The 21,531-nt window shown below is 41.2% G+C and overlaps 1 protein-coding gene across 2 annotated transcripts in view; it reads left to right on the top strand.

Annotated features, from left to right (window-relative positions):
- LOC120736867 (vesicle-fusing ATPase) overlaps positions 1-21,200 on the top strand; it is a 75,027-nt gene extending 53,827 nt beyond the window's left edge. For both annotated transcript variants that reach the window (XM_040037216.1, XM_040037215.1), the window contains 10 exons: positions 189-263; positions 7,784-7,971; positions 8,933-9,028; positions 9,148-9,304; positions 9,411-9,544; positions 9,682-9,828; positions 12,002-12,136; positions 12,497-12,610; positions 14,070-14,125; positions 20,018-21,200. In XM_040037216.1, coding sequence (XP_039893150.1) covers positions 189-263; positions 7,784-7,971; positions 8,933-9,028; positions 9,148-9,304; positions 9,411-9,544; positions 9,682-9,828; positions 12,002-12,136; positions 12,497-12,610; positions 14,070-14,125; positions 20,018-20,039 — 1,124 coding nt within the window. In that variant the 3' untranslated portion in view covers positions 20,040-21,200. The remainder of the gene's footprint in view (positions 1-188; positions 264-7,783; positions 7,972-8,932; positions 9,029-9,147; positions 9,305-9,410; positions 9,545-9,681; positions 9,829-12,001; positions 12,137-12,496; positions 12,611-14,069; positions 14,126-20,017) is intronic.
- The last annotated feature ends 331 nt before the right edge of the window (positions 21,201-21,531 follow it).

Raw genomic sequence — 21,531 nt, 5'->3', positions numbered from 1 at the left:
AGTCCCTTACGTTCGAACACATAAGAGGCCTATATGAGTCAACAACAATCATTTTTTTATTTCCATGAAAGCTGGGAAAACCATTTTATCCATATTAAACAATAAATTTAGTTAATGCAGTGTAGCATCTTTAACAGCATGAATTCTTCTGGGTTCACAGTTATCTTGCCTTCGCTCCTTCTCTCCAGGTATGACCAACAGGCCTGACTTGATAGATGACGCCCTGATGAGACCCGGCAGGTTTGAGGTGAAAATGGAAATCGGTGAGATTGCATTTTCTCTCTAAATACTTGATCCTCATTTGGGTACAAGTCTCAGGAACACGTGGAATAAAATGTGATGCAGTGTGCTCGTTTGAATGGCTTGCTATAAGGTGGGGCACCATTAATCCAAACCATTAAAATGTCAGCTAAATCCAAATAGCATCATTTCCACAGCAGAACCATGATGATATTTTTCTGGCATATAAACTGGATTACACGTGGATTATTTCAGAGTTTGTAGTTTTGTGGCTGCAGTAGTGGTATTACTGTAAACCCGGGCTTATCCAATCATTGAGGTAAATGGAAAATAAGGCAACCACCTTTAAGCTTCTGAATGACACAAACACATTTTATTATACTCGGCCTATAAGACGTCACAGTACAAAGTACATATTGTGGCAGGAAAATCAGTGTTTCCTGGATGATGAGTCTGAGAGGTCACAATTGGAAAAAATGTTTCTTCTTTAAATAAACGTACTGTCCTGGCTTTCTCCTGATGGTATGTAGAGGCATGCCACGTTAACATAATCTTTTTTTTTTTTCCATTTAATTGAATAACATTTTGAAAATCCAACCACAGCTCCTCTTCCAAAAAACAGCGTCTTTGTTACTCTGAACAATCCACAGAACACAGTGTGCATGCCAAATGGAACAACTTTATCCATAAAAAGTCAGAGCGTTCTCACTCCCGAGGCGTAACATGTCGACGTTTTGTCACGTCCCGCGGCGTTCCTGAGGAACGCGAAAGGAGACCTTCGGCGTTCTTATGGTACGCGGCGGGTTATGGCTGGAGTCCAGTGCAATGACGCTCCCACGGTAATGGACGTTCCAGCCCTGTATTCCAGCCCTAAACCTAACCTTATCCCTAGCCCTGACCATAACCTTATTCCTGACCTTAACCAGGACTTTAATGATGTTAAATAGCATGTTTCTAAGCGATTTGAAGAAAAAGAGCGAGCATGTGTAGATTCATTCCAGACGGTTCTCATATTTCCTCTTTTTTCCGAGGTCGTCATTTAGGAACGTGGTGGGTAGCCGAAAACGTAATATGGTGACGATTTGTCACCTAGCGTAAAATGTTACGCTTTGGGAGTGAGAACGGGTTGAAAAAGTAGTCCCTGTTTCTCCTGTCTATAGCTCATGGCCCTGATCCTACTACACCCCTCTTTATAAATCTAGTTAGCATCAGACATACTACAGTTAGCAGCAGGTCCTTCGGTGAACTCAGTGTTTCCACAGATTAGATGTGTTGCCATGGTCAGCTTTCGTATTTTGCACTACACACTGGGTTTTGAAAAGTGTAACCACACGTGAGACTGCTTTCAGCTTGCCCTGGAGTGATGTCACATGGTCTTCCTTTCTTTCTCCCTTTAACTCAGATGTACTCTGCTGCTAACTTTTTTTCTTTTTTTTTATTGAGCAATAGACTATGTGCGCCTTAGCATGTGCTACTTCCGGTGGGGAAACTCCTGTAGGGCGCTTCGTTTCCGGTGTGATATTCGCAGCTTGTTTACGGTAGGGTTTTCCAAAAAAAGTCAACCAAATGGACGAATCAAGCGGCAATTTACATTTCTCAAGATGTCTTGAGCATTTGCCGAATATATCTGTAGATGATGTTCATCGACTTGTCGATATTTTTCCCTCGCGCCTCAGAGCAAAAGAGAGAAAGGATTGAAATTTCTTGGTATTTTATATATAGAGTTCCCTCGTTTATCGCAGGTGTTATGTTCTAAAAATAACCAGCGACAGGTGAAATCTGCGAAGTAGCCAGCTTTATTTTTTACAATTATTTTAGATGTTTTAAGACTAAAACCCATCACTACACACTTTATACACTTTTCTTAGACATGCATGAACAGTTTCACACTTTTCTCTCTTGTTTAAACTCTCTCAAAGTTCAAACCTTCGTTAAAAAAAAAAAAAGTCCATTACAGAATGAAACCGAAGATCAAAACCTGTTTTCAGTTCCAAACATTTATTTGAGAAATAAACCTACAGTATATTTGTTTTTCTATAAATAATAATGACAGTTTAAGCTTAATTGCACCTTAATGCACCACATATATATATTAGGGGTGCAACGATACACAAAATTCACGGTTCGGTTCGGTTCGATACTTTGGTGTCACGGTTCGATATTTTTTCGATACAAAAAAAATGTTCATGCCTTTTTAATTTGTCATTTATTAAAATTATAAATATATATTTTAACTCAAAAGTACAGTTTTTAAATTTAACCCTAACCCTTGTGCGTGTTTTTTATTTTGACAGCGAATGCGCACCACTTATGTGCAGCCCTGGTTATTTAGCTCATCATATCGCAGCCACAGAAATTCTTTTGTCCATGAAACCATAAAGCTGCACTTTCTTTTTGCCTTATAGTCTGATTTGTCATAACTTCTCCATTTTGTGGTAAGCTTTTCTTTGGCTGTCACTTCTTCACCCTGACCTGTCTTATTTGGCTCAGCAGAACTAAAATATATATCTGTCTGTGAAGGTTCTCAGTCATCCAGGTCATTGTAGTCAAATATATATCCTGCTGCTTTTACACACGCACTCACATAAGCTCAGCGATTCTCTGCGCGATCAACCTCTCACATGTTTAAGCTTGCTACGTGAGATTTCACTTGTCATGTTTGCATAGTAAGCTAACGATTAATAAGACGATGTCAGAGGAATTGGTGGGCAAATTATCATCACTCACAGATCAGTGCTGTCGCTCTCTATACACAGTTCGCGCGATTGCAAAGTGAAAGCAAAAAAACAAGCGCAAATTCAAACGCGACTTCAATATGTCACATATTGACAGTGGCTCACCGATGCCAATGACATAATTACCCAGCTACATTTCTGAAAGAATGCAAAAGCATTGACATATATTTTCCTTCCTACAATAGCCCGACGGGCAGGGAAGAGATAGATTTTGGTAAACCGACTGAAAAAATCGCTAGCCCCGGGACGTCGGGCTAGCAATATTGCGAGCCCTGTATCTGATTGAGGAATCACTCATCTTTGTAAAAGAGAGTTTATTACAGAGAAATGTCTCTTTCCAAAATAAAAGCTATACTATCCGCTTCTTCTGGGCTATATTCTCAGCAGCATATTAAACATATAAGGAGAATCATGTGCTAACAGCTGTCTAAATGACTCGGCTAAAGTTAGTAGCATGCTTGTTGTTTTTGTCTTTGCACTAGGATGATGTCGGCGTAAATGTGCAGTCATATTCGTTGTGTTCCCACTAGTGCTTTCAGGTTAATCTCGTTGAAATGACCTTAACGCCACAACACGGCAAATCTCCGTTAACGAGCTACCGCCGATCGCCCGTGCATGGGGCTAGACGGCCAACACGTTAACGAGCTAACTGCGCTAACACACTAGTTCCCACCCATGTAATTGAGCATTGCATGGCACATCCAACATACTGTTTTACTTTAGTCCATGACTCGCTTACCTTCAGGGTCATACGTCACATGAAAACCAAAATAATTCCAAACACCAGATCTGAATGAGAGTGGGGGAGGTCCATGTTAAAAGGTGAGCTTAACTTCTGTCTCGCTAGCTTGCCCTGCGCTCTTCCTTCTGACGATGCTGTCTGTGTTGAGCGCTCAGTGAATCTGCGTTCGACTACTCCGCCTAGGCTGCACTGTCGAGCCTAGGCGGAGTAGTCGAACGCAGATTCACTGAGCGCTCAACACAGACAGCATCGTCAGAAGGAAAGTTGATAAAATAAATTACAAATTTTGTATTGTTCGATACATATGCGTACCGAACCGAAAGCACTGTATCGAACGGTTCAATATCGATACGAATATCGTTGCACCCCTAATATATATATATATATATTAGGGGTGCAACGATACACAAAATTCACGGTTCGGTTCGGTTCGATACTTTGGTGTCACGGTTCGATATTTTTTCGATACAAAAAAAATGTTCATGCATTTTTAATTTGTCATTTATTAAAATTATAAATATATATTTTAACTCAAAAGTACAGTTTTTAAATTTAACCCTAACCCTTGTGCGTGTTTTTTATTTTGACAGCGAATGCGCACCTGCGGACCGCTTATGTGCAGCCCTGGTTATTTAGCTCATCATATTGCAGCCACAGAAATTCTTTTGTCCATGAAACCATAAAGCTGCACTTTCTTTTTGCCTTATAGTCTGATTTGTCATAACTTCTCCGTTTTGTGGTAAGCTTTTCTTTGGCTGTCACTTCTTCACCCTGACCTGTCTTATTTGGCTCAGCAGAACTAAAATGCTTTTACACGCTCACTCACATAAGCTCAGCGATTCTCTGCGCGATCAACCTCTCACATGTTTAAGCTGCGGGAGATTTCACTTGTCATGTTTGCATAGTAAGCTAACGATTAATAAGACGATGTCAGAGGAATTGGTGCACAAATTATCATCACTCACCAATCAGTGCTGTCGCTCTCTATACACAGTTTGCACGATTGCAAAGTGAAAGCAAAAAAACAAGCGCAAATTCAAACGCGACTTCAATATGTCACATATTGACAGTGGCTCACCGATGCCAATGACATAATTACCCAGCTACATTTCTGAAAGAATGCAAAAGCATTGACATATATTTTTCCTACAATAGCCCGACGGGCAGGGCAGAGATAGATTTTGGTAGCCCGACTGAAAAAATCGCTAGCTCCGGGACGTCGGGCTAGCGATATTGCAAGCCCTGTATCTGATTGAGGAATCACTCATCTTTGTAAAAGAGAGTTTATTACAGAGAAATGTCTCTTTCCAAAATAAAAGCTATACTATCCGCTTCTTCTGGGCTATATTCTCAGCAGCATAAGGAGAATCATGTGCTAACAGCTGTCTAAATGACTCGGCTAAAGTTAGTAGCATGCTTGCTTTTTTTTGTCTGCTTCCACTTGTCTTTGCACTAGGATGATATCGGCGTAAATGTGCAGTCATATTCGTTGTGTTCCCACTAGTGCTTTCAGGTTAATCTCGTTGAAATGACCTTAACGCCACAACACGGCAAATCTCCGTTAACGAGCTACCGCCGATCGCTCTGTGCATGGGGCTAGACGGCAAACACGTTAACGAGCTAACTGCGCTAACACACTAGTTCACACCAATGTAATTGAGCATTGCATGGCACATCCAACATACTGTTTTACTTTAGTCCATGACTCGCTTACCTTCAGGGTCATACGTCACATGAAAACCAAAATAATTCCAAACGCCAGATCTGAATGAGGTTCAATTTGCCTGTTGCAAGTAGAGCTTAACTTCTGTCTCGCTAGCTTGCCCTGCGCTCTTCCTTCTGACTATGCTGTCTGTGTTGAGCGCTCAGTGGATCTGCGCTCGACAGTGCAGCCTAGGCGGAGTAGTCGAACACAGATTCACTGAGCGCTCAACACAGACAGCATTGTCAGAAGGAAAATTGATAAAATAAATTACAAATGTTGTATTGTTCGATACATATGCGTACCGAACCGAAAGCACTGTATCGAACGGTTCAATATCGATACGAATATCGTTGCACCCCTAATATATATATATATATATATATATATATATATATATATATACATATATATACACACACACACATACACACACCTGTGTAGTATGGTAAAAAAAACAAAAAACAAAAACGATAACTTCTACCTTCCTTTAGCATGTCCAGAAGTCCAACTTTTTGTGATGGTTAGCATCTTCCTTTGCCTTTTGGGTGCTACCGCAGGTGCCTTCATCGACATTGTTGTGTTTGTTGGGGAGAAAACTTACAAACGTACAGTACAGCACTTCAGAGTCACACTGCTAGTGATCGATGTAGCGATTCTGTACTGTACAGGAGAGCACGGCACGGCATGGAGGAGATCGACAGTGATCTACAGCCGATCGGGACGCAGAACACAATGCGCTTTAATTTAAAAAAAGCATGCAAAACTGAACTAAAAGAATCCGCGAAACAGCAAGGCTGCAAAAGGTGAACCGCGTTATAGCGAGGGACCACTGTAATTGTGAAGATAAGTCGTAAAATACCCTTCGTGAATGCTAATATATAGAGACCCTTACCCACAATCATTCATGTATTTTTCTTATATCCTGTGGCTTTTTTTCAGTTTGTTGACATGCTGTGTAGGTGTGTACCGATATCGATATAACGGGGAAACATATGGCTTTGACTGTTGTTCACCTGTAGTTTGAATGCTGAACATTTGCCTGTTTAAATCATAAGAACTGTCACTATACAGAGATGTGCTCCTGAATGTGGACGATGTGTCTTCTGCATGCAGTAATGCAGTTCTGCTTGTGTTGAGTGATGTAAACCAGCGGTCCCCAACCCCCGGGCCTCAGACCGGTACCGGTCCGTGAGTCGTTTGGTACCGGGCCGCGAGAGTTGAGGCTCAGGTGTGAAATGTATGGTTTTCAGGGTTTTTATCGGTTTTCAGCGTTATTTTGTTATCGTTTTTATCGTTAACTTGGTTTTCCTGGGTCTTTTCATGTGTGTTATGAATAAATCTTCTTTTTTTCGGTACCGGTAGCCTACTAGTTTTATTTTGTTGTATTTACCCACGACACCTTAAAGGCCGGCCCGTGAAAATATTGTCGGGCATAAACCGGTCCATGGCGCAAAAAAAGGTTGGAGACCGCTGATGTAAACAAACAATCGAGCTACGCTCTTCAAACATCAAAATTGATCATTAGATTTTTTTATGACACAGCAATGGTGAGTGTTCCCACCCTCTGCTCTTTGTAACTTAACGTAATCTTTCCGTTTTCGTATTTTGGACATGATTTTGGAGTCCACCTTCGCAGTAGCGATTGACTGCAAAATAAAGCTACCGGAAATGTACAACCCTACATCCGGTCTTAAAACAGGATGTTAGCATTTTCTCGTGCACAGGGTCTAATGCAAAATACAAACTCTCTCTGCTGCTAAAATTTGATACCAATGGATTTAGTGTGAATTGGTACTCTGTAGCACCCATGTAATTCAGTCAGCACCGTAAAAAATATGAAGTTTGGGGCATAAGCTTCATTAAAGTTTCTCTAATCAGTAGCTAAAGCATTTCTGTTAGCTAGTTAATATTAGCACATAAAGCAAGCTAGTGCCCAGAGACAGTAGCTACTGTGCTTTCACCCACTGGTTTTTGATGACCCTTTCTCAAGCAACGAAATGAGTATTGTTACTGTTGCCATCTTGGATGTAACAAGATTATGACCAAGACTTATAAAACCGACTTAATTTTTAATTCAGTATGAGTGACTGAGACCATGAACTCAGTAGGAAGGTTGTTCTCCCAAAGACTTGCAGTTCTTCTTGTAACCTCAGACATTGCTCCCTGGTGGGAGCAAATAATGCACATTTAAGGGATTTGAATGTTGGCTTCCATTTTAATACCCAGAAGCTATATCCATCTTTTATACTGTCTACGGCTAGTGCTAGTTGGAAGCTCAGCTCGAATGTTTTTGAATAGAAGCCTGTATACTAATGAACTTTCCTACTCTTTTTTTTTTTTAACCCTCATTCTAATCTCTAGGTCTTCCTGATGAAAAGGGACGCGTCCAGATCCTAAACATCCACACCAACAAGATGCGAAGCTTCAACCTTCTCGCTTCCGACGTCAATGTCAAGGAACTGGCAGCGGAAACTAAGAACTACAGCGGTGCAGAGCTGGAGGGTCTGGTCAGGGCTGCGCAGTCAACCGCCATGAACCGGCACATCAAGGTCACTAGGCACTTCCTAATACACAAAGCATACATAGCGCTGTGTCAGTGTAGTGACGAAGCAGAAACACCATCCACGTGAATAGTTTTCGTCTAAAACACAGATCAGATATCAGATTTAAATATCAGTGGCTGTAAAAACCATGGACAACAGCATCTCCCCAAAACTGAAGCAAAGATGTCACTTCAGTTTTGGTGCCTGGCAGCAGTATAGGTCATAAACCCTGCCTCCTCCAAGTTAGTGGATGGCACAAATATGCTTTCTGCCAATTTAGGTAGTTATGATCATGGAGATCAACTTTCTCATTAGTTCATTTTAATTACTGATTTGCTGCTGCACGTCTCTGTTCAAGAAATGCAGTTTACTGCAAACCACAGCAACTGATGCACTTCAGGGCAGGGGTGTTGAACTCCAGGCCTCGAGGGCCGGTGTCCTGCAGGTTTTAGATCTCACCCTGGGTCGACACACCTGAATCAAATGATTAGTGCATTACCAGGCCTCTGGAGAACTTCAAGACATGTTGAAGAGGTAATTTAGCCATTTTAATCAGCTGTGTTGGATCAAGGACACATCTAAAACCTCCAGGACACCGGCCCTCAAGGCCTGGAGTTCGACATCCCTGCTTTAGGGCATCAATGCATTGTTTATATCACCCAATGCATATATATTACTGTCTCTAAGGGAGAGCCCAGACACACTTCAGTGGAGGTTAATTTCAGTGACCTCATTCTTTCGTCTACTACCCACAGCTCAAGGCCATAGATGAGGGTAGAAGCATAGATCAATCAGTAAATCAACAGCTGTACACTAGCTCCTCTGCTTTCCTTAGTCGATTTTATGCTCATCTGAAACTTACTGACTTTTGTTTTTTGTAGATATTTCAGATTAGTAATGACAGGGGATTGAGTTGACATTGCACCATTAATTTGTCATAATTTAAATGTGATGATTTCATCTCCAGGCTACCTCTACAGTTGAGGTGGACATGGAAAGGGCAGAGAAGCTGCAGGTCACCAGAGATGACTTCATGGGATCCCTCAACAATGACATCAAACCAGTATGTCTCTGCTGTTTTCAGAGATGATGTCATGAGCTTAAGTTATGAATACAGTTTAATCCAGTGATATGAAAAAGGCAAAACAATGTTCCTAATACTTCTTCTTTAAATTTTCTAAGGCATTTGGTACCAACCAGGAGGACTACTCCAGCTACATCATGAATGGCATCATCAAATGGGGCGACCCAGTCACTCATGTTCTGGATGATGGAGAGCTGCTGGTACAGCAGACCAAGAACAGTGATCGCACACCACTTGTTGCTGTTTTACTGGAGGGTAAGAAGTCAGAAACACATCCAGCTAGTACCCCTGTGAGGAGTATTAATAGAAAAATGTCCATCCATCAGCAGCAAACTGTACCTTCCCCTTTGCATTCCAACAGGCCCACCCCACAGTGGAAAGACAGCCCTGGCAGCTAAGATTGCAGAGGACTCACAGTTCCCCTTCATTAAGATTTGCTCTCCAGACAAGATGATTGGACACTCAGAGATCTCCAAGTGCCAGGCAATCAAAAAGGTAAATGCAGCAGTGTCTTTTTGACTTTACACAAGTTCATTAAATAATCAGATGTTTACATTTAAAATTGTAGGTTTTCTTGTCGTTTCTCATGCATTAATGCCTTTCTGTCTTCACTCTTCCTCTCTTTGTTTCAGGTCTTTGATGATGCTTATAAGTCTCAGCTGAGCTGTGTTGTGGTGGATGACATTGAGCGTTTGCTGGACTATGTGCCCATCGGTCCACGTTTCTCAAATCTGGTCCTTCAAGCTCTGCTGGTGCTACTCAAGAAAGCTCCACCCAAGGTCAGAGTTCATCTGAAAACTGTATACACACTTTAATGTTGTGAACAAATATATGTTCTATATGTATGTCTATATGTTTCAGCTCTGTGATGGATTAGCTACCATATCCTTCTGTGGATAACTTAAAACCCCCTGAGATTTCAACAAGCCCATTTTTTTCAGCAGCTTTAGTGTAAGGAGATGCAAGCCAAACCCCCCCAGAAAACCCCCCAAACTATTTCACTAAAGCACCAAATGTGCATTATTACTATTATTAGTTTGAAAATAATAGAACAAACAAAATTACTCTTGTTAGTGATTCTTGTCCACTTGTTCTAGCAAAGAAATAAGCTGTGAATCAAATGTCGCAATATTTATTTATTGCAATACTACAATAATGATATCTCTAGTTTTATAAAGAATGGAGTGACATTATCTCTATTGTCTATAGTCTTTGTGGCACCAACATGTATGTTTCCTTATATGTAGTTCTGGTCTTTCTATGATATTCTGGTGATAATAAGAAAAATATAAAGCAAATCCAATGTCAGCGAAATTAGTTAGTTTCGTGCATACAGGTAGAAAAGTTCATCTGTATCTTCAGCTAGCTAGCTAATTTTCTTTGTTTAGCATAAATACTCAAAAACGGGCAGTAAAAATGAGTCCGTCTCTATCCAGTAGGTAGGTTACACCACTTTATGCCACTTATCCTTCTAAAATTCATTGTTTGCCAGTTAGCAAGAGAAGTACTGGCATGTGGATTTGATTAGTTTTCAATAGAAGTGCTAGCTAATTTCCCCCATTATTAGGCTTTGTGCTAAGCTAAGATAGGTTACAGCTTAGCAAAGAACAGATAAATATAGAATATAGAATATGAGTAAAACACGCCGATTGTTGAGTGAAACGGATGAACCAGAATTTGGTTTGTAAAAATGGTGCAAGATCAGTGATGTGGAACTGGTTTGGTGTTTGTCAGATACAAAACAAAGCACATTTTTTGTAGAACATGCAAGCGGCCGTCGTTATTGCCGTATTTGTCGGACTAAGGTGCTCGTAAATCTGGGAGTAATCTGGGTCCTAAACTCCGTCCGCTTCAGGCCCCAAAGTCAAACGAACACACAGCATCACTGAGAGTTAAAAACTATCTAAATTCTTTCATCTTTAATAAAACGATCAGCATTGCTGCTTTACCAGGTGCGACTATGAAGTTTAACAGCCAGGCATCCATGAAAACAGAATTTATTACATTTAACGGAGTTAGAAGTTAGCAGGAAGCTAGCGGAACTTAGCGCGCTAGTTTTGCTAGTTACCTAAACATGATATAGCATGTTCTGACTGAGAGATTTCTGAAAAAATTCAAACGTACAGCTCTGCTATCATTTCCAACATAAATGAAGACAGGAAACTAAACAGCAGTGACGTTTGTAGAGTTATTGAAGGAATAGAGCAGCTGTGATAGAATACAGCATTAATGAATCAATGGTACGGAAGTGGAGGAAGCAAGAAGAATGAGTTGAATAAAGTTTGATTTATCTGACTGCTTTGTTTCGCTTAATGTGCCTTATAATCCCGTGCACTTTATGGTCCGAGAAATACGTATTTGACTTTTTTATTTGGCACACTGCAGTTTAATGTAGCAAAGCACCTCTTTTTAACTTCAGTAGATATTATACATGGTTATACTCAGGATATGTCAGCCCATTTCTACTGGAAATGCCTTTTGGTTAAACTTTCAGCAAGGAATTTACATTTGCACTGTTAAATTGTTATATAGCTTTAATGCTTAAAAAACAGCTGCTTGTTTAAGTGAAAATAAATGGATGTTTTTTTGCGCTAGTAAAGTTGTGGAGTTGAATTTTGTCTCGCATCAATTATATCGTCAGTTATATCGTTATCACAAATTTTCAAATATATATTGTGATAAATATTTTTGGTCATATCGCCCTGCTCTATCTGTAGGTAATGATGGACATAACTGTGTTTGTTTTTCTGCAAAGTTTTGTGACATGAGATATGGTAGTAAATTTACTAATAACAAGAAAAACCTTTTGTAAAAATAAAGTCCCCACAGGGCTTGTAAGACCTTTAATGAAGAAATTAATCATTCATAAGCACAGAAAATAACTGGATAATTTGCTGTAATTTATGTTGTAATCAACAACCCACAGAAACAAGTAATTTAAACCTCCTGCAGGGCCGGAAGCTGCTCATCATCGGCACCACCAGCAGGAAGGACGTCCTACAGGAGATGGAGATGTTAGATGCTTTTAGCACCACCATCCATATCCCCAACATCTCTACTGGGGACCAGCTAATCGATGCCTTAGAGGTAAGATGGCCCCATCGTTTCAGACGCAGAAATGGCCACAACATACAGTACAGACAACAGAAAAAAATCACGTTCATTTTAGAATAGGCCAGCATGCATGTTTTATTGCTTAAAGATAAAAATAATCATAATTGTGCACTTAAACTAGCACTCAGAGATGAAGGTGCTGAATTATACATAACCACCCCATTCCCAAAAGGATAAATGCATGCGCATACAAAAACAAGAAATCTTGTGGTGAAAAACCTATTTAACTGAAAATAAAAGCCTAGCTGCTAAAGCTGAAATAAAAGCATGTTTTTCCATAACTTATACCAGAGACTTTAAGTGCTGCTTGAATTGGCTTTATTGTCTTTGCAGCTACTGGGAAGCTTCACAGACAAAGAGCGGGCCAGCATCGCACATCAACTCAAAGGAAAGCGGGTCTGGATAGGCATTAAGAAACTCCTCGTGCTCATCGAGATGTCAATGCAGGTAGAGAAGCAAGGCGACAGATTGAAAAAGTTTTGTGTGTGAGCTGTAGTGTGACAGACGAGTTGACTGATGGTTTAAAGTTTGCTTGGTGATAGGCAGTAGTTTGGGAACTAGCAATAGAAATTCTAACTGGTCCATTTACAGTGTTGGGAAGGTTACTTTTAAAATGTATTCCATTACAGAATACAGAATACATGCCCCAAAATGTATTCTGTAACGTATTCTGTTACGTTACTCAATGACAGTAACGTATTCTGAATACTTTGGATTACTTAATATATTATTATGCTTTTTACAATGACGTGAATGTACTATTGCTGTGTGATTTATTACTATTACTGAAGGTCCGCGACTCCGAACTGTAGTAAAGGGACCTCTGACTAATACGGCGGGGTCCCTGTCGGCTCGTAGCCGAAAAATAGCTTTACTTTGTTGTGTGGGTCAACTTTTCTTGCGAGAGGCAGAGAGAGGCGTTGAAAGACTGCTCCAACGGAACTTATTGTTTTTGGAGGAAAACACGAACACAGTGTACAGTCGAGTCTTAATAGCTTACTTATAACTGGGCTCGTCAGGCACTCTTCTTGGCTGCAGTGGTTATTATTATATTTACATGCTTCCAGCTCCCGTTTTTCCTCGATGACAACTCGTACCTTTCCACTCCCCTTTTTCTCCCTCCTCGCGCTCACAGACCCATAACGTGTATGGCAGTCCATTCTCCCTGCAACACGGACTACACTGCCCATGAGGCTACATTCTTTAGAGCTATGCTTGTAGCATTCTGCCTGTTAGCTTAGCACAACAACAACAACAATGAAAAGGCGCTCTCTCACCCAGGAAACACACAGTCGCAGAGAGAGAGCGAGAGCGTTGCCCTGTAACCATGGCAACCGTAAAGCTGCCGCCTGGATCAACAGAACGTAGCTGTCAAACAAAACCCAAACAGTCCTGACCCGCGACAAAATGAAACAGGAAAGTACCGCAGTGTAATCCATTTATTTCAACAAAGTAACTGTATTCTGAATACCACCTTTTTAAACGGTAACTGTAACGGAATACAGTTACTCATATTTTGTATTTTAAATACGTAACGGCGGTACATGTATTCCGTTACTCCCCAACACTGTCCATTTACTAGACCTTGAGAGGGCTTGTGTACCCATCTAAATTGTGTTGTTTGCTATATTTTCCAAAAGATGACATTGCTGGAGACAATTTGTGGCCCAAAACTATTTTAACTGTTCAGTATTTATCAGGTTATTACAAATACAATCAAGCTAGAATTGACTAGCATAGTGACTAGAGCCTTAGAAAGAGTTCTAGGGATGTAATGGAGCATCCTAGTGTCACTGCCTAATGTCGTTAGGAAATATGAGATGTGACTGTATGATTCAGTGTGAACCTTTTCCTTCTATTTCTACCACTCTTCAGTTCCTCTCCGTCTTTATTTTGTTGTCTCTAGATGGATCCAGATTACAGAGTGACCAAATTCTTGTCTCTGCTTAGAGACGAGGGGGCGTGAGTACAACTGCTCTGCAACAATTTCATTAACTTTCATTACCTACCATCATCTCTCATCAGCCTAAACCTTCTTATTTTTATCATTATCTCCTTTCCTTTCATATGTTTACCCCTTTTTTAAAATAGAGTATCAGGATGTTGGTAGCATCACTGAAAGAGTACACTTAACACATCTAATTTACAATAGCCAAGAACACAATTTGTTTTAAAAGGTTCAATCTTGTATTCCCAGATATAACAGATATAGTAGATGCTCCTATTGTGCCAGTAGCACAAAAAGGCTAACAATCAGCTACTCCGTTTTCAACACTTACTAACACTAATGGCTTTATTCTGCAATCACCAGGTTGAATGAAGGTGACCAAATCCGAATATAAGCTGTTGGTCGCTCTCGCTGTGTACTGGTAAGGTGAACAACAAAGTGATGAAACTAGAATATGAAGCTGTAGCTTGCTAATAAGGTATTAGCATTTTTACATAGAAATGGTAATTAATGGCCAAATATTACAACATTCACATTAGCATGTATAGTTTATTTTAGCTAAAATTGGCTATATTAAGGTTGTTGTAAAACCAAAAAAAGCATATAGACATAACATACAAAATATATTGAAAGATATAGAAGAGAGCTCCCAGTGATTGTTATTTATAATGTATTAAAGGTTGTAATTTGTAAAAGAAAAGGAATTATTGTTAATTAAATAGTTTAACTTAAAATGTTCCCGATTTTTCATTCATTATATCATCAGCACGTCATTTTTTTTATCCGCATATATAAACATTATCTCATCAGCCTAACATGACATTCTAAATGTCATGCATGAAGTTTTACTACCCCTTTATTTTATTTCACTATCCCATGGTGCCTTAGTTCATGCTTATTAATCTTTTATTCAGAGTTTAAGTTTGTTTGCATGTTTTAGTTTTTATACAGGGTGGGCCATTTATATGGATACACTGTAATAACATGGGAATAGTTGCTGATATTAAAGTCCTGTTTGTGGCACATTAGTATATGTGAGGGGGCAAACTCCTCAAGATGGGTGGTGACCATGGTGGCCATTTAGAAGTCGGCCATCTTGGATACAACTTTGTTTTTTCAATAGGAAGAGGGTCATGTGACACATCAAACTTATTGGTAATGTCACAAGAAAAACAATGGTGTGCTTGGTTTCAACGTAACTTTATTCTTTCATGAGTTATTTACAAGTTTCTGACCACTTATAAAATGTGTTCAATGTGCTGCCCATTGTGTTGGATTGTCAATGCAACCCTCTTCTCCCACTCTTCACACACTGATAGCAACACCGCAGGAGAAATGCCAGCACAGGCATCCAGTATCCGTAGTTTCAGGTGCTGCACATCTTGTATCTTCACACCATAGACAATTGCCTTCAGATGACCCCAAAGATAAAAGTCTAAGGGGGTCAGATCGGGAGACCTTGGGGGCCATTCAACTGGCCCACGACGACCAATCCACTTTCCAGGAAACTGTTCATCTAGGAATGCTCGGACCTGGCACCCATAATGTGGTGGTGCACCATCTTGCTGGAAAAACTCAGGGAACGTGCCAGCTTCAGTGCATAAAGAGGGAAACACATCATCATGTAGCAATTTCAAATATCCAGTGGCCTTGAGGTTTCCATTGAAGAATGGACCCACTATTGTTGTACCCCATATACCACACCAAACCATCACTTTTGTTGTTCCAACAGTCTTGGAGGGATCCATCCAATGTAGGTTAGTGTCAGACTCATACTTCCGGTTGCGCCGTAAGATGGCTGCACCGACGAGAGGTCCCAGTCATCTCAGCAAAAATGTTATTATTTATTTTGTACTGCTTTCAATTTCTGTGCGCACAGCGCGATCATACACTCGGCATGACAGACAGACGCTTCTGGAGCTACATTCGTCAGCCAGTTCGGACTTTACAGCGGGTTTCGATTCCGTGGACGCTCTGCTGCCTGGGATCCTTTGTTTACTCGCGCGACGTCGAGGGAAAACAAAGAGGGGGAAACGCGCCGGAGTTTTGTGCCGAACGTGACAGAGAAACAGCAAGCCACCTCTGCCCAGCATCCTGCTCGCGAATCTCCAGTCTCTGGACAACAAACTTGACGAGCTGCGTGCACGGATTAAACACCAACAAGACATCAGGACCTGCTGCGTTCTGGCCTTCACAGAGACATGGCTGGAGCCCAGCGTCCCCGACTGCGCCATCACGCCGGATGGATTCACTGTTTACCGGGGAGACCGAACAAAGGACTCAGGCAAGAAAAGGGGAGGAGGGGTGTGCTTTATGGTTAACTCGTTGTGGGCTAGAGATGTGTGTATCTTAAAAACTTACTGCTCTCAGAGCCTCGAGCTGCTGACCATTAAAGTCAGGCATTTTTACCTCCCGAGGGAGATCAGCTCAGTTCTCCTCTCAGCTGTTTACATTCCCCCACATGCTGATAAAGCTAAAGCTATGGACGAACTGTATAACATCATTATTGGACTTGAGAACAAAAATCCAGAAGCTGCCTTCATTGTGCTGGGAGACTTCAACAGAGCCAACATGAAGAAAGTTCTCCCCAAATACTATCAGCACATCTCCTTCCCCACAAGAGGTGATCAAACACTGGACCACTGTTACACTCCATTCAAAGAGTGCTACAAACCCCTCCCCCACCCAGCTTTTGGCAAGGCAAACCATTGTTCCATACTGCTGCTGCCTGCATACAGACAAAGACTGAAACAGGAAAAACCAGCTTCCAGGGTTATTTACAAACGGGACAGTGAGGCTGAGGAGGTCCTGCAGGACTGCTTTGACACAACTGACTGGCAGATATTTGTGGATGCAGCTGATGGCAACATCAATGAACTCACAGACTCTGTCATTGGATATATTGGAAAGTGCATGGATGATACCATCACAAAAACCACTGTCCGCATATATCCAAAACAGAAACCCTGGGTAAATAAAGACGTTCGCGCCAAGCTAAAAGTGCGGACCTCTGCCTTTAACTCCGGGGACGCTGATGCATATAAAGCAGCCAGGTACGACCCCGGAAAGTCCATAAAAAAGGCCAGAAAGGACTATAGGGACAAAATGGAGTCCAGCTACCACAGCTTTGACACCAGGCAACTGTGGAATGGACTGCGCTGCATCACTGACTACAATAAGGTCAACACTGTCAGTGTTCAGCCCGCTGCATCTCTTGCAGACGAGCTTAACAACTTCTATGCTCGTTTTGACGCAGACAACAGAGAGCAGATCCTCTACCCTCAGGAGGACAGTGAGGCTGCAACTCTAACTCTGAAAACAGAAGCTGTGAGATGGACTTTTAAAAAGGTCAATCCTCACAAAGCTCCAGGACCGGACGGCATCCCAGGCCGGCTACTCAGAGTGTGTGCAGACGAGCTGGCAGAGGTGTTCACCAACATCTTCAACCTCTCCCTGAGGCAGTCAGTGGTCCCCACATCCCTCAAAGCATCCACCATCATTCCCGTTCCCAAAAAATCAGTGGTCTCCTGTCTGAATGACTACCGTCCTGTTGCACTGACATCCGTCATCATGAAGTGCCTGGAGCGGCTGGTCAAAGGTCATATCTGCTCCTCCCTCCCTGACACACTGGACCCTCTTCAGTTTGCCTATCGGACAAACAGAGCCACAGAGGATGCCATCGCCCTGGCAAACGCACACCACCCTCACTCACCTGGAGAAAGGGAAGACATATGCAAGGATGCTCTTCATCGACTACAGCTCGGCATTTAACACCATCATCCCCTCAAAACTTGCCACGAAGCTCGTCGACCTTGGGCTGGGAACACCGATCTGCAGATGGATTCTAAACTTCCTCACAAACAGGCCCCAGGTGGTGAGAGTTGGTAAGCACACCTCCTCATCACTCATCCTAAACACAGGTACGCCACAGGGTTGTGTGCTTAGCCCCCTCCTATATTCCCTGCTCACACACGACTGTGCTGCTAAACACGAGTCCAACATCATCATCAAGTTTGCGGATGACACAACCATCATAGGCCTCATCACAGACAACGATGAGACGGCCTATAGAGAGGAGGTGATGGTGCTGTACGAGTGGTGCCTGGAAAATAACCTGACTCTCAACATCAGCAAAACTAGAGAGATGATAGTGGACTACCGGAAACGACCAGTCAGAAAACACCAGCCCATCCACATCAACAGTGTCAAGGTCGAAAGGGTCAGCAGCTTCAAGTTCCTTGGAGTCAACATCACCGAGGACTTCTCCTGGACCCTTCACACAGACACTGCTATCAGGAAACTCGCCAGCGGCTTTACTTCCTGAGGAGGCTGAGGAAGTTTGGCATGAACTCCAACATCACCTCAAATTTTTACAGGTGTGCAATTGAGAGCTTGCTGACGAGCTGCATCACAGTTTGGTACGGAAGCTGCTCTGCCAGCAGCCGTAAATCACTACAGAGGGTGGTGAAGGCAGCAGAGCACATCACTGGCACGAGGCTTCCTGCCATTCAGGACATTTATCTCCAGCGATGCCTCCGTAAAGCACACAGCATCATCAAGGACCACAGCCACCCAGCACATCAGCTGTTCTCCTTGTTACCATCTGGCAGACGTTACAGGAGCCTGTCTGCTCGGACTATAAGACTCAAAAACAGTTTTTACCACCAAGCCATACGACACCTCAACCACAACACTTAAACACACACAACACAGCACTCAGAAGCTACCCTGCAGCTTCACAAGTACTCTGTTTAATCTGCACTGGTCACTCCACTTTTAAATATAAATATCAATGACAATAAAGTGCAACACTGTAATTTTCTGCTGCTCATTCCTGTGCAATATCCCATCTGCCCTCCCGTCATATTTCTTTTCAAGATTTTCTTATTTAATCACTAGTGTACATATATTTATATTTATAGATACATATATATTTAGTCATCTTTTCTCTTTTACCATGTTTCTCTAATATTTTGCTCCTTACTATTTTTCTATTTTCTTTATTATTTTATTTTATTTTATTATATTTTCTCCTACTGTATCATGCTGCTGAGTGACTGCTGCTCGTCAAACACATTTCATTGCAATGTTGACCCTGTGCTAACTTGCATATGACAAATAAAACTGAAACTGAAAACTGAAAAACTGAATAGCGGTGGTTTTGTTTGTTAACTTCACCACTCACATAAAAGTTTGCCTCATCACTGAACAAAATCTTCTGCGTGAACTGAGGGTCCTGTTCCAATTTTTGTTTTGCTCATTCTGCAAATTCTGTGAGCCGATCTGGGTCGTCCTCGCTGAGATGCTACAGTAGCTGGAGTTTGTAAGGGTGCCATTTGTGAGTAGCTAATATCCGCTGAAGGGATGTTTGACAGTTTGCTAACTGTAGCATGGGAGATGGGTGGTCTCGTAGGGTGTCTTGCATTGAAATTGCATTGAAATGACCCGGTTACTGCGTTCACCAGATATCAACACAATTTCGATCCGCTCCTCACGTGTTAACCTCTTCGACATGTCAATGGCTGTGCACAAAGAGAAACTTGTAAATAACTCATGAAAGAATAAAGTTACGTTGAAACCAAGTCACTTAATCTATGACCTCAGTAAACACTGTCCTCTTGGGTTTATCAGCTCAGCTTATCGAATACATTATGATGTTTATTTTGTAAATTACAGTCTTTACAAGGAAGCTGAGAAAGAAGATAAAGCAGCGTGTGTGCTACCGCCATCTTTCACTGACAGTTTCTTGTTTACTACCCTGTTAAAGCCTGCTCATACCAAACAAAGACTCTAGTGTTATGGTGGGGGTTGCTAAAACGGTTCAGTCTAAAATGGGAAGTGTGTTGATGGATGCAAACCAACCTGTCAGACAGCTTGCCTTCTTTTCCCACTCTTCCCTTTTGTAGTGATCGGAGCTTCTATGAGTAGAGCCAACCAGAGGAGCAAACCAAACACACGACAATAGACACGCCACCCAGAAATAAGGAAGAAGAGCAGGAAAAGAAGAGATTTTCCTTGAATCCATCGATGCATTTATCTATGTAACTACACACCTGGTCCAAGAGAGGAACAAACAGGTTCCTCTATAACTCGGCATGTATCTGTAGGCAATACCACAGAATCACTTCCCTCCTACTCGGCATTCTCATCATCAAGTACACATATCAGAGTAAAACACTGGAAGTCGTACTGTTAAAAAATGTTATCTGTAAAAAAAACTAAAACCTGAAAAAAACAATAGATCATTGTAACAAAAAAAGTGGTGTTATGTGAATTGTGTGTATAAAAAGAAAAAAAGAAGAGTTAAGAATTTAAGTCATCTATGTTTTTAAGCTATAGTCTTTGTTGTATTTGTTGCATACCTCTCGTCTGGCTGCAGGTAATTATTGTTATTATGTGTATCCTCACAAGCAGTATCAAACGGAGCACATGCAAAAATGCCGAAGCCTTTTGAATATCAAGATGTGATCACAAAGAGGCTTTTAGTGAATATTTAATAGTAGTTAAAAAAAGATGATGTTCCATGTGTAAATGTAATCCCTTTAAATATAAAGTATGTTTATGTTCTGTAAATAGTATACATAGATATAACGAAGATTATCATGAACTTAAGACTACTTCAAAATGTATCAGTATCACTCTTCTTCCCTGTTGCTATGGAGATGTTGACTTTACCAGATTAGTGTAATAGTGAAAGTAAATGTTGGATTGATGGCCGGCCTGTCTGTGTTGTGTACAGTACAGTTCAGTTTAGCTCTTATAGTTCTGGCATCATCAGTGTTAAAAACAAATCTATAAATATATCCTGCACTCTGAACATCCAGACCTTGACTACGTCTCTTGGTGGTCCTTTGTGGGAACTCGTGCGCGTGTGAGTGTGTGCGTGGAGTGTCGAATGGGATTGTGCGTGTGCGTTTCAGTCTGTGCATGTGAAGTGTAGAAAGCTGCTGGTTAATTTGCTACGTTTGTTTTCTCATGTCATGTGTTCAGTGCTTCAAAGTAAAAAGTTCTTGTTCTGTTTGACCATTGGCATCGTGAGCGTATGTGCGTGTGTGAGTGTAAATATATGTCAACATGCAGATATTGCAATAAAAAAAGAGCACATGTGCACAGGAAATGGTGTCATTTCTTTTCTATGTGCCGTCCAGAACAAAAGGCTCTGAGATCCTGTAGATGCATTTTGAATTAACAAAGTGAATATTACATGAAAATTACTATAAAATGTTTATATTTTTATTGAAATGACTGCGTATGAGATAGCGCTACCCTTCTGTGTTCACATATAATTGGACACTAAATATTCCATAGTTTAGAATATTCTGGCTTAAATGTCAACAACAGGATTAGCAGACATCAGTGATTAGTTACTAACTCATTCAACTAATTGGCTTCCTGTAAAGACAAATGATGTTATGAAAGT

The sequence above is a fragment of the Simochromis diagramma genome, unplaced genomic scaffold (assembly GCF_900408965.1).
Source record: "Simochromis diagramma unplaced genomic scaffold, fSimDia1.1 OVJJ01000516.1, whole genome shotgun sequence".
NCBI lineage: Eukaryota > Metazoa > Chordata > Actinopteri > Cichliformes > Cichlidae > Simochromis > Simochromis diagramma.
Note: the sequence above shows the minus strand (reverse complement) of the source record. Positions and strands in the feature narration are given on the sequence as shown.